The 13,806-nt window shown below is 50.3% G+C and overlaps 1 protein-coding gene across 2 annotated transcripts in view; it reads left to right on the top strand.

Annotated features, from left to right (window-relative positions):
- The window catches only part of Sdk1 (sidekick cell adhesion molecule 1), a 970,126-nt gene that overhangs the window by 906,060 nt on the left and 50,260 nt on the right, over positions 1 to 13,806 (top strand). For both annotated transcript variants that reach the window (XM_052754191.1, XM_052754192.1), the window contains 3 exons: positions 6,387 to 6,502; positions 9,484 to 9,670; positions 12,493 to 12,630. In XM_052754191.1, coding sequence (XP_052610151.1) covers positions 6,387 to 6,502; positions 9,484 to 9,670; positions 12,493 to 12,630 — 441 coding nt within the window. The remainder of the gene's footprint in view (positions 1 to 6,386; positions 6,503 to 9,483; positions 9,671 to 12,492; positions 12,631 to 13,806) is intronic.

Here is a 13,806-nt window from a genome sequence, read left to right as displayed (position 1 = left end):
CAGGTGCTCTACCACTGAGTCACACCCCAGCCCCTCACTGGGGGATTCTAGGCAGGTGCTCTACCACTGAGTCACACCTCAGCCCCTCACGGGGGGATTCTAAGCAGGTGCTCTACCACTGAGCCACACCCCAGCCCCTCACTGGGGGATTCTAGGCAGGTGCTCTACCACTGAGCCACACCCCAGCCCCAGTGTCTTCTCTGTAGCCTTTTTTCTTCTGTCCTAGGTTTGTGGGCTCCAGTGCCCTTCCAGAAGTTTCCACCTCAACTGTAGGGAAACAGCTTGAGCCCGGGTGTCAAACAGATCTGAAATGAAATATAGATCATTCTAGGGCAAGGCATTAAATCCATATGAACCTCCAAGTTGCCTAATGAGAATAAGACTTTTTCTTTTTTTCAACGGTATGAATCTCGTAAGGGACCAAGAAACTGACCTGCATGGCTCTTGTGTATTGTAATCATGATTTGTCAAGACCTAGGTCTCACTATGATGGGAAACTCACTTACAGGCAAGGGGGAAAAAAACAAACAAAAAACCTCAACTTAGGTAGAGAGCTGGTGAATGACTTTCAACTTTGCTTATCTTACGAAGGGCGATAACAGCTATTGAACAGGCTAGGAGTCTAAGCACCCAGTGCTTAACCAAGAAAATAAAGATGATTATGGTGGGCTCAAAGGCTTGGTTTGTCTACAGAGCTGAGGGTTCAGAGCTAATTGCTGAACACTGAAGTATCTATAAGGGACCAGATGTGGTGACTCTTGTCTCTAATGCCAACACTCCAGAGGTGGGAACAGGGGGGTCAGGAGTTTGAAGTCAGTTTCTGCTACAAGAAAGGAAAAAGAAGTACCTTCAATTCTAGGTAACTCTGGGGAATATTCTACTGCCGAGCCCTTCCTCTATTAGCCTCTCAAATTATTTTCAAATTATTATTAAATTGCTGATCACAAAAACTAAACTTGGCAACCTAGTGTGGCCTGTCACAGTCCAGGGCAACATCAGCCAGAGTGGGAGCCCTGTGTGACTACGAGCAATTTAGGAGCAGCAGAGATCCTCAGTATTGCCTAGGATAGCCCTAGCAACAGTTGATGCTGCAAGTGGCCTAGGATGGTCCTGACAATAGAGGGTGTCCAGAGTGGCTTAGGGTAGTCCTCGAAATATTAGATACCTAGTGTGAGGCTTCCCTAGAAACTATATGTGTCACTTTCTCGTGACTGTGACAGAATACACGACAAAAGCCACTTAAAGAAGAAAGGTTCTGGCTCACAGTCTGAGGGTGCACAGTCCATCATGGCGGGAAGGCATGGTGGCAGGAACAGGAGGCTGTGAATGTCATGTGGCATTCACAGTCAGGAAGCAGAGAGAGATAGATGCTGATGCTCAGCTTACTTTTTCCTTCTTATTCAGTCCAGGACCCCAGCCTGTGGGATGGCTGGAGCTTCTCACATTCAAAGAGGGTCTTCCCTCCTCAACTAAGTGAGTTTAGATAATCCCTCACAGACATGCCCGGTCTCGTCTCCTAAATTCTTCTCAATCCTGTCAAGTTGATGGTCCATACTAACCATCATAGGTATTCTGCAGGTCCGATGGATGGATGACCTCCACACACAGTAGATGTTTGTCTGAGAGCTCTCAGAGCTGAGAGGATGAATATCCACCTCCTACAGAATTCATTCCAGGACTCTGGGAGGTTCCTTGGCTCTCTGGAGGCTCCTCTGCCTTGCCAAAGACTGAGGGAAGCCACCTGTAGAGGTCAGTTTTTATTGATACCTTACAAAAACCAGAATAAGGGAATGTCAACTGGAAAATCGCCTCCATCCGAGAGTCCTACAGGCACATCTGTGGGGCATTTCCGTGACTGCTGATGGCAGTGCCACCTCAAGGTGGGCCTCAGTTGTGTGAGAAAGCTATTTGAACATGAGCTAGGAAGCGACCTTCCTCCCTGATCTCTTCTTCAGTTCCTACCTTCGCTTCCCTCAGCAATGGACTAGAAGGTGAAAGGAACCCATTTCTTTTGGTCATTGTGCTTACCACAGCAGCAGAACGCCAACTAGACCACCCATCCTCTTCCTTCCTTGACCCAACACGTTCCAGAAGCTGTCAGCAGCACTCAGCTGCATTTCCTGTGTGTTTGCCATGACAACATTCCTAAGCTCTGGGGTCCTTAAATCCAGATCTGCGGTGTGGGGCCTATCATGGTGCAGATTCACCCTGGGTCCACCAAAACATGGAGTTAAGGGCAACAAGCCAGCGCCATTCATTCACCAGCAGACAAAATGGAATCTGAGCTGAGGATAGCTCTTGAACACAAATGGCTATGATTTTGTGTGCACATGTGTGTGAATGTGTGTACACATGTGTTCATATGTATACATGTGTTCCTGTGTGTTCAGGTACATTGCAAGTGCACATGCACATAGGTGTGTGTAGGGCAGTAGCAGACTCAGATGTCAGTGCAAGTGCACATGCACATAGGTGTGTGTAGGGCAGTAGCAGACTCAGATGTCAGATGTCAGTTTCCTTCTTGGATTTTAGGCAGTCTTTCACTTAATACCTTGAACTCAGAAATTAGGCTGGCTGGTGAACCCCAGGGGGTCCTCCCATATCTGCCTCCCCAGCACTGGGGTTTCAAGCATGTGACTGATTTTTGTGATTATTGTTTTGTTTGGGGGTTTTATGATTGTCAGAGGCAGAGTGTCCCAGAAGTTCCTGGGTTCTTCATCAATAGCCTGAGGAGATCTGTCTCTGAGGCCATGTAGCATCATGGCAAGGGTGATGTAGTGACTCTGCCAGTCAATCTATACAGATGTTGACAGCTGCTGCACAGGCATGCAGAGCCAACCTGAGACATGACCATGACCTTCCTATTTTACATGAGATGCTGCTCGTGGGCATCTACTCAGCCAATGCTGGAGAAAACCGCCACTCAAAATGCTTTAAGAAAACAATTTCATGCATTTAAAAAATGTGCCAGGGGCTGTGGAGATGACTCAGCTGGTAAATCACCTGCCATAAAAGAAGAGGGCCTGAACTCTGTCCCCAGCACCCACATAAGAGTCAGGTGTTCTAAGGTATATCTGTAACTACAGGGGCACAGCTGGAAGGATCCCTGGATCCCACTGCTGAGCCAGCCTAGCCAGTCAGTGAGCTCCAGGTTCGGTGAGAGACTGTCCTAGTCCAGGTTTCTATTGCTGTGAGGAGACATCATGACCACAGCAACTCTTATAAAGGAAGACATTTAATTGGAGCTGAGTCACAGTTTCAGAGGTTTAGTCCATTATCATCATGGAGGGAAGCATGGCAGTGTACAGGCAGACATGGTGCTGGAAAGGTAGCTGAGAGTTCTACATCCGGATGGGCAGGCAGCAGGAAGAGACCATGAACAACTGGCCCGACTTCAGCTTCTGAAAATTCAAAGCCCGCCCCCAGTGACACACTTCCTCCAACAAAGCCACACCTACTCCAATAAGGCCACACTTCCTATTAATGCCACTCCCTGTGAGCCTGTGGAGGCCATTTTCTTTCAAACCACCAATGAGACCCAGTCTCAAAAAAATAAGGTAGTGAGAAGCTGGCAAAGAGGCCTGACCCCTGGCTTTTACACACATATGTGCAAGCATACTAACATGTACACACACACACACACACACACACACACGCTGATGTTTACTTGTGTGCATCTTATGCCAAGTGTGTCAAGACTGGAGAACAATCAGGCAGAGGCTAACGTGTCCTTCCTTCAGCTCCCCAGCTGCACACACTTTACTTGGATGAGGCTTGCTTTCTGGATGAAGAACAACAAACCTTCCAAATGGCTAAATTCTCCAGGCAGTCTGGAAGCCCTGAAGCTCTCGAAAGCAAAAAAAAAAAAAAAAAAAATGTTGAATCCTAGACTGTACCGTGTTTTCATCTGTTTCCTCCCCGCACATGCCAACAATATCCTGTTACCTGCAATATCTTTGTGGCATTAACAGCAGGCTGCAGTAGAGCCGACACAGGCGTGTCTCATCTCGGAGCGTCATCCAGTGTCTTTGCACTCAGCCCAAAGGCACTGGAGACCCTGAGTGCTGGGGATCACACAGAGTGTATGGCTCACCCGGCCACCTGCCACAGATGGACTGTCATGGCCAGGGCCGTCCTGGCTTCGCTTCCTGCCAAGTCTATGGAAAGCCAACCTTGGGGGTGCCGAGGAGGGATCTGTGCACCAACCTACCAGAGTAACGACCATGCTCAATCCTGCCTTTCATGATTTTAATTGTACAACAGTAATTTTGTGATCGAGTTGCCGACGGCGAACATGCAGAAGACATTAACTTTATTTATGTTTTGGATTATTAATGCGGCTGTTAAAATTCCTCCAGTTAGTTTTGATTGAATTGTTTTTTTGTGTGATTCTGTTGTTTAATGGAGCGGTAAATAAGAATTTCTGATAATGAGACCCAGCATCTGTCACAACAACCTGGTGTGGGCTATTAACATTTCCATTAGCGGCAGGGTGGGCAGCGATAATACAGAAGCACACAGTTAGAACAAAATAAATAGTCATGTCAGGCTGAGCGGGTGTTAATTACTATTTTATTCTGCATGGGTGGGGGAGAGAGCAGGAAGCAGGGGAAGGAGCTGCGAGCAAAGGGTGACCTACTGCTCACCAGGTCACCCTATCACTACAAATGAGCCCCATGCAAGAAAAATTTCCTCAGGCTGTGATGGCTTTGTGGCTTCCATCGATGGCCTCTAGACAGACTCAAATCAAAAGGCAGCCAGCAGGGTCTGTGGAGATGGCTCAGTCGCTAAGGTACTCACTATGCATACACAGATTGAGGACCTGAGTTTGGTACCTAAAAGCCTCCGTGTTCCCAGAGGTGGGGGAGGAGACAGGTGGATTCCCTAGAGCTGGCTAGCTTAGTGAATCACTTAGCTCCAGGCTCATTGAGAGACCCTGCCTCAAAAAATAAGGTGGAGAGTAAGAGCACGGAAAACACCTGACCTCCGTGTGTGCACTCATACACACACACACACACACACACACACACACACACACACACTAAGATGGAGAGTGATTAGTGAAGATATCAACATTGACCACTGGGCTACACATACACCTGCACACATACAAACACATATACATGCACATGCCTGCACACACATGTGCATACACATGAACATAGACATATCACATACATGCATGCATGCATGCATGCGCACACACACACACACACACACACACACACACACACAAACATACACAGAAAGTGAAAAAGGGCAGTTGGCAGTCTCGGGCACACAAGCTGAAGCTGAATGAGGTGAGGTGGGGCTGGGTGGGACTAGCCTCTGCTTCCCAGGAGCTAGTTCCTTAAGATAACTCCATGCAACTCTAGAGTCCAACCAGAGACCAGATTTCCTATGAGGAGCACTCAGTGGGAGACAGGACTATATCCTGAGAGGCAGTGGACAGCCTACCATGAGAAAGTTCCCCATATGGAATTCAGAACCATGATGGAGAGAGGATGAATGGTCCAGACTGTGGCTCCTGCTCTCTGATCTGCTCATCACCCCCTAATGGCTGTGAGGGTCAGAGTGGGCAGCCCACTGCCCTTCTGGTCACCACATCTTTGGCTTGTATATTGTACCTGTGAGAGGACAGAGCACCCCAGGAAGTGCTCTGGTGGGAGGGAGGAAGAGGAAGAGCCTCGTATTCTCAGAACTTGTGGTCAGAGTTTGTCTCGGCACTACATACAGCCATGTTCCCAGACACCAGACCCCCGTGCGCATGGACGGGCAGCTGTGTCTCTCGATAGGTTTCTGGGAGCAGGCACCCTAATAGAGGTACCTGAACTCGCCGTGGCACGGGAGCTGCCATTGTGTTCTGTGTCTTCACTGGAAGCATAGCGTTCCTGCCCCAGTCAGCGATGTCTTGCTACCTGTGGCTGCCACACCCACAGAGCCTCATAGATCCCTGCCGTGCCCCAGGTGCTTCTGGGAGCTCCAGTTGGCTTCCATGTCTCACTGTTTTCTCTCCCAGTGGGTGATCTGCCAGCCCATGCCACATGGGTGTCTAGATAGTGTTTGTCTCCCAACACTCGCGAACTGTATCTCAGCAGAGACCATGTTCTTTGTGACTCTGTGTAGTGTGTTTTATGCATTTATAAGAAGGTTCCTCTGGGAGGGCTTCCCTGGCATCAAGGACTAAGAATTGCATGGGACACAGAGCCTGAAACCCGGAATGGGATTACACCTGCGGCCTCCCAAACTTGGGTGGTGTCCAGGGCACAGTTTCCCATGCTGTCTATCACAGAATTATGGCCTGTGCGAGCCTGGAGGCATGGTTTGGTGGGTCTCCGCCAGCATATGGGAGGCCACCCCAGTTATTCTCCTGTTTCTTTCCTCAGCCCCAGCGATGGCCCCACAGAACGTCCAGGTGACACCCCTCACGGCCAGCCAGCTAGAGGTCACATGGGACCCACCACCCCCAGAGAGCCAGAATGGGAACATCCAGGGCTACAAGGCAAGATCTCATGCATGACTGGGCTCTTTCTTCCAGCTCAGTGTGTGCCCAGGGCCCCGAAGGCTTTGGCTGCACACTGGCTACACTGTAGGACTACCATGTCCCCGGCAGCAGATGCACAGCTTCCAAGTAGGCCTGTGTGCCTGGAGCAGGCTTGGTGGGAGCACCGCCTGGGATAAGAGCCACGTGGAAGCGGCTTCCCATGTGGCAGCTGTGTGCCCACCACAAAGCACACTTGGCTCCTCCACAGGTGCCCAGGACCACCAAGAAACCTGACCTCTTCCCATGCCCACACCACAGCCTCCCAGGGCATTTGCTGATCGTAACCAAAGTGGGGTGTCCTCACAAAAGTGGGCTCCAAGTCCCAACACTGTCCACTGCACATTGAGGGAATCTGTCATTTCCATGTGAAGTAGAGCCAGAGAACCTGTGTGTTTCTGTCTGTCTGTCCTGTCTATGTCTGTGTGTCTATGTGTGTGCATGTTCATGTACATGTATCTGTCTGTGTATGTGTATCTGTCTGTGTTTATGTGTCTGTCTGTGTGTGTGTCTCTCTCTGTGCATGTATATCTGCATGTGTGTGTCTGTCTGTGTGTATCTGTTTGTATCTGTGTGTCTGTGTCTGTGTATGTTCGTGTGTGTATGTGTTTCTGTGTCAGTGTGTATGTGTGTCTGTGTGTTGTATGTGTGCATGCATGTATGTAAACATGTTTGTGTGTGTGTGTGTGTGTGTGTGTGTGTGTGTGTGTGTGTGTGTGTGTGTGTCCAGAGGGTCACTTTGACTATGCTGTTCTTGAGACCTCAAGCACTGCCAACATTTTTTTTTTTTTTTGGTGGGAGGAAGACAAGGTTTCTCCTTGGCCGGGAACTCACCTCTTAGATTAGGCAGGCTGGCTGAGAAGCCTCAGGGATCCCCCTGCTTCTGTCTCCCCAGCAGCAGAGTTACAGGCAGGTGCTACTGTGCCTGGCTCTTTTATTTTTTTTTAACATGGGTTCCGGGATAGCACTCAGGTCCTCAGACCTGCACAGCTGGGTCATGTCCTGAGCCCCAGCAGTCCCCACCCGGTGTGACGTCTGCAGACCTCACTTTGAGACAGGCTCACTACAAGAGCCAGTGAGGCTCCTGAGCCCAATCTCTGACGGTGAAAGCAAAGGAAGACTGCTCACCTCGCCAACCAGCACTGGGGGGATAACTCCTGTGGGCAGCTTCTCCCCTGCCCTCCTCCCTGCACTCTCCCCTGCTACGGGCACCCAGGAGCTCTAAACATCACCAACCCGCCCCCCCAGAGGAGACATCCCATCTGGCATCTCCATTCTTCCAGAAGTAATTTTCTTGTCTGGCCTCCATGAGCCCTACTTGCTCAGTTATCAGAATCTCAGAGCCATCCTGCCCTGATGAATATTGGCCCAATTAAATGTCCATTTTAAAATGATTTTGGTAGGTGTGTTATAAAAATGAATACCTCCCTGCCGGCCAGGCTCTTACGAAGATGAATGAGGTCATAGAAAGTCCCCTGAGCTCCGAGGCAAGGCACTATTTATGCACATCCAAAAATATGTTTTCTCATTTCCCTAATGATAAAGACATTGAACTTGGATATTGATCACAAGTTAGCATGGCCTGTCTGAGCAGAGGCTTTCCTGCAGTCGGCTCTGCCGTCAAGCATGCAGCTGGGGGGTGTGGGTGGAAACCAGCAGCTCACGTGTTGGACGGGCTCCACCACAGGTATGACCTGTGAGGCTGGGTGTCCTGGCTGCCTCCTGCAGTGTCTGCCCTGCCCTCACAGAGGGCACACTGCTCTTGTGGCCTGGCACAGGCCCATGTACACAGAGCCAAGGGGCATCTTCCAGCCAGTGTTGTCTTTGGGAGCCCAGCTGGCACAGGCTGGGGGCAGTGGTTGCCAGACAGCTGTTTAGGGAAATGGATCTGCTAATCAGTCAAACCTTGGTGCTTGGACCTCAGATCTACCCATAAATGTAGCAAAGCTAGATGAGAAGAAATGATACCTAAGGAAGGCAAGGTGCTCCTCCCCAGTCCCAGTTTAGGAGTATGCATGGACATGCTCAGGCACATGTGTGTATGCACATGTGTTTGGGGTGAGGGCACAACCAAGCTATTGTTTCTTAGGTTCCCTCCTCTACCTTTTTAAAAATTTATTCTTAAATTGTGTCTGGGTATGTACTCATTAGTGCAGGTGCCCGTGAAGGCCAGAAGAGGGCATCATCCAGGAGCAGTTGTGAGCTGCCAACTATGGGTGCTGGGACCTGACCTCAGATCTTCTGGAAAGGCAGAACGTACCCTTAATTGTTAAGCCATCTCTCCACTATCTACTGTCTTGATGGCCTGTAATCTAGGCTGAGCCCCAGGGATCTGCCTGTCTCCACCTCCCCAGAGCTGGGATTAGAAGCATGCATCCCCATGCACGGCTTTTTTTTTTTTTTAACATGGGTGCTGGGGATCGAACTCATGTCCTCATGCTTGTACAGCAAACACTGATTGATCCATTATCCCCCGTCTCCTTCCTGTAATTTTTGGTGTTTTTCATTCCCAAAGTGTTTTCGCTACATTGACGGAAGACTTAGGTGTTAGCTTTGAACAAAATGTGGGGATGTGGGGTGAGACTTTGGGGCTAGGCCTATCTGTGCATCAGAGTAGGGGGCAGATACTGGTGCCCCCCAGGAAGACATCACAGTTTATATGCTTGACATAACAAGTGTTCAAACGCATGAGCCTGTTCGGGCAGTCCCTATCCTAACCACAACAGAGGCCCATTACACAATATTGGCCCGTCTTCAGATCCCACCCTGAGCAGTTTAAGGAGATGATGCTCCAAGTCTAGATAACAGGGCAGAATCCCTGACCATTGCCCAACACTCCAGCACCCTAGGCCTCAATCACCATACTAGCCTGATCCCCAGAATCACTGTTTTCATACTAAGGCCTGGTATAATCCAACAGTGCCCTGTGCCCTGCCCAACAGATTTACTACTGGGAGGCAGACAGCCGCAACGAGACTGAGAAAATGAAGGTCCTCTTCCTCCCTGAGCCCGTGGTGAAAATCAAGAATCTCACCAGCCACACCAAGTACCTGGTCAGCATCTCCGCCTTCAATGCTGCGGGTGATGGGCCCAAGAGTGACCCACGTCAGGGACGCACACATCAAGCCGGTAGGTTGCCCTGTCTGCCCTGTCATAGCATCAAGGATCCAGCTCAAGAGCCAGGGGTATAGTCCATTTGGTGGAGTGCTCATATGAAGCTGTGAGTTCCATCCCAGCACCTCAGAATCTAAATTGGCATTGTGGTGCATGTTTGGAATCCAGGCGCCTGGGAGATGGAGGCAGTTCAGTCCTCCTTAGTGACATATCGAGTTCTAAGTCATCCTGAGATACATGAGACATTGTCCCAAAAATAGATAGATAGATGATAGATAGATAGATAGATAGATAGCTGATAGATAGATAGATAGATAGATAGATAGATAGATAGATAGACAGATAGACAGACAGATAGATAGATAGATAGATAGATAGATAGATAGATAGATAGATGAAAAAAGAAAGAAGGAAGGAAAGAGTGCACACTTGGAATTTGGAGAGGAAGTACAGGGCATGGTCCCCGTGCCTCTGCTAAGGTAGTTTGGCTAGGTTGGAGCTATGTATTTTCTTGTAAGCCTTCAAAGTCACCGGAAGGAGGAAGGGCCTTGTCTATGGCTTGGCTCCCTTCCTGACCCACAGAACTCCTTCTAGCACTTTTTCTCAGAGCTGCCCCATGTGCATCTTGGTCTCTAGGAACTGAGTTCCTTGTGCGTGGAGGCCAGGGCCCAAATCTAGGTTCAGGCTACCCCCTACCACCCACAGTCAAGATCCCTAGACCATGCCTGGAACAGCTCAGCAGCTGCCACTCAAGCACCTGCCTCCCCTTACAGGTTTTATTTACTTTTCCTGCTGTGATAAAATACCCCAACCAAAGCAGCAGGCTGAGGGAGGGTTTGTTCCAAGGGGGACATATGGTGACAGGAGAATGAAATTGAGGCCCTGGTCACTTTGCACGGGCAATCAAGAAGCAGAAAGTGAACAGGAAGTAGGACCAGGCTACAAAGCCTCAAGGCCCACCCCCAGTGACCTGCTTCCTCCACTGAAGCTCTGCCTCTTTAAGGTCTACAACCTCCCCAAACAGTGCCATCTGCTGGGATAAGAGTCCAAACACGTGAGCCTGGGAGAGGGGGACATTTCCCATCTAAACCACAACATGGGCTGTGCTGACAGGGGTGCCCAGCTAAGGCGGTCCACACACAGGGCACAGCCTCTATCTGCAGCCGGCCACCCCTCCCCCTACTCATCTCAATTCCTAGTAACATGAAGAGCAATGGTACTGCCAGAAAATGGCAGTCTGGCCTAAGGCCCTGGACTGCCAGAGGCCCTGTGTTAAGAGCCAGGAGGTCAGCGGAATGGTAGTGGTGCACACCATTAGTCCCAGCACTCAGGAGGCAGAGCCAGGTGGATCTCTGTGAGTTCAATGCCAACCTGGCCTACAGAGCAACTTCCAAGACAGCCAGGGTGAGAAATCCTATCTCAAAAAGAAAGAAAAAAAATCCAGAAAGTCTAAGGCAGGATAGTGAGGCCTTGGAGCCTGTTGAGTAAACTTGCAGGACCTAGTACTCTACAACATCCCATGGTCTCAGGCGACAGACACCCACCTACACAGCTGACCCTTCCTTGGTCAGGGCTCTTGGTGTTACCCACCTCCTGTTGGTGACTATGAGCAGGGAGCCATGACTGTTTCCCTGCTGCTGTGTCCAGCACCGAAGGATCAGTTCTTCTGTTTTGCAGTTAGGGGATTGGGGCTGTAGCACATGAGTAGATTTGTAGGTCAAAGAGCAGTGGCTGGGCCGTTTTTAGGCACCAGTGCCTAGTAGATCATGGGATTTGAGGTGTAGCAAGGGGAGGTTGGACATGGCTGTAGTTAGGCACCCAGAGGAGACCAGAAGCCTACTGGGATGTCAGGTGAGGATGGCCCCTACCCGTATTCTCCTGCACGGCCCAGGTAAGTGAACAGGCCCCACATGACTACACCCCAGGGCAGCCATACCTGCTAGCAGCCTTGATGGATTGGTTGGTCAGGCGTCCTCCTGTCTGAGCCAAACAGCTCTCTGTGAACACAGGGTGTCAATGGAATTTCAAGAGGAAGGATTGGGGTGGCAGCCACCAGCACCACCCACCACTACCCACCAACGTCATAACCCACCGCTACCACCCACCCACAACTACCACCACCTACAACTATGACTGCCACCACATACTACCACACACCAGCATCACCCACCACTACCCACCAACATCATGACCCACCACCACGTACAACCATGACTGCCACCACACACTACCACCCACCACCACTACCCAAAAGGTGAAATGGGGGAGAGGAGAAGAAAGGAGGGGAAAGGTGAAATACAGAAAGGAGAAAAATGAGGGAAGAGAAAAGTGAAGTGGGAGAAGGGAAGGAAGGGACAAGAAAGGTGAGTTGGGGGAGGGGAGGCTTGGGGAGAAAAGAGGAGAAGAGCCACAAAGGGGAGCACAGAGTTGTGGAGAGGAAGGAGAGGGTGTGGGGAAAGAAAAGGAGGGGAGAAAGCGCTTCCTCTTTCCCGAAGGGCAGGAGGAGCTCTAGAGCAGCCTCTGGAGCTGCCCACATTTTATCTTCTGCTCCCTCTGTCAGTCATTCTGGCCTTTGTCCTTTTACCTTGCCGCTCCTTTGTGGATCAGCTGCATTGCCCTCCATGATCTTCTGGGAGGGCCCATGCTTCTTGTTGATGCCAACAAGCTGGAAGCTGTTCAGTGTGCCTCCTGTTCCTCTTGCACCATTTACACTCCACAACATTAGATAACACCTAGAAGCACTGCCTGTCCCATAGGGAGACATGGCCATGGCCATGTGTGGGTGATCCATAAAGCCACTAGTCTTCACTCTGCACCCCTGTGCTCTATTTTCCCAGCTCCCGGGCCCCCCAGCTTCTTGGCCTTCTCAGAAATAACCTCCACCACACTCAACGTGTCCTGGGGGGAGCCATCGGCAGCCAACGGCATCCTACAGGGCTATCGAGTGGTGTATGAGCCCTTAGCACCCGTACAAGGTAAGGCCTGGGGGGCCGTAGTGGGCTCTACTCCGGGGTACACAGAGAGGGGCTGGGGAGGTGGCGTGGCTGCTAGTACTTGTACTTTGAGCATGAGGGCCTGAATGGACCCTCAGAAGCCACGTGAAAACTCTAGGTGTGTCGCTATGCTCAACCCAGGTGCTAACTTTGAGACCTTGAGGCTGGGGGACATACCTTTAATCACATCTTCTGTTGGAAGCATGTCACTGGGGTGGGGAGGTGTTGGGCTTTGAGGTCTTTTTCTCAAGCTTCACTCGGTGTGAGTCAGTTGCCTGCAAGATGTAGTATACTCAGCTATTACTCCAGTACTATGCCTGCCTGCATGTCGCCATGCTCTTATAAAAGAAACATTTCATTGTGGTGGCTTGCTTCCAGTTCAAAGATTCAGTCCATCATGGCAGGGAGCATGGTGGCATGTAGGCAGAAGTGATGTTGGAGCTGAGACTGCTACATCCTGCAGGCAACAGGAAGTCAACTGATACACTGGGCTGTATCCTGAGTATATGAAACCTCAAAGTCCTCCCCCACAGTGACACACACTTCCTCCAGAAGGTGTGGCCCAGATTAAAGGTGTGCCCTCCAGCCTCAATGCCTGGATTAAAGGTGACTGTCATCCAGCCTCCTCTAACAAGGCCACACCTAATATCGCCACTCCCTATGAGCTTGTGGGGGAGGGGGGGCAAATACATTCAAACTACCACACCAAGAGCTTCTGTGGTCATGGTGTCTCTTCACAGCAATAAAAACCTAACTAAGACAACAGGTTAAAAAGCAGGCCATTGCTCTCCCAAGAATGTTTTGGCAGATAAATGATAGATGGATCATGGAATGGAATACAGATGGCTTTGGGAAAGCAGATCCAGGGACCCTGCAGTAACTGGGAGAAGACAGCAGCAGAGATTCTGCCTAGCATTCTGCCTGGAGGGCTTGGAGGAGGCAATATGCTGGGGCAGGAAGTGGCAGATTAAGGATGTGGCTTCAAAGGACCAGTAGAGCTCCTGGTCGCACACCAGGGACCTGATTGTCAGCCCTGCCTCTGGGTGTTCGGTCTATGGCTGTGTCTTTTTTTTTTTTTTTTTAATTTTTTTACACACCAACCACAAATACCCCTCTCATCCCTCCTCCCGCTCCTGCTGCCTTCCCCTGCCACTGACC

The sequence above is a fragment of the Peromyscus californicus genome, unplaced genomic scaffold (genome assembly GCF_007827085.1).
Source record: "Peromyscus californicus insignis strain IS unplaced genomic scaffold, ASM782708v3 Scaffold_2__1_contigs__length_46816999, whole genome shotgun sequence".
In the NCBI taxonomy this organism is placed as follows: Eukaryota; Metazoa; Chordata; class Mammalia; order Rodentia; family Cricetidae; genus Peromyscus; species Peromyscus californicus.
The sequence above is the reverse complement of the archived record's forward strand: the minus strand, read 5'-3'. Positions and strand labels throughout refer to the sequence as shown.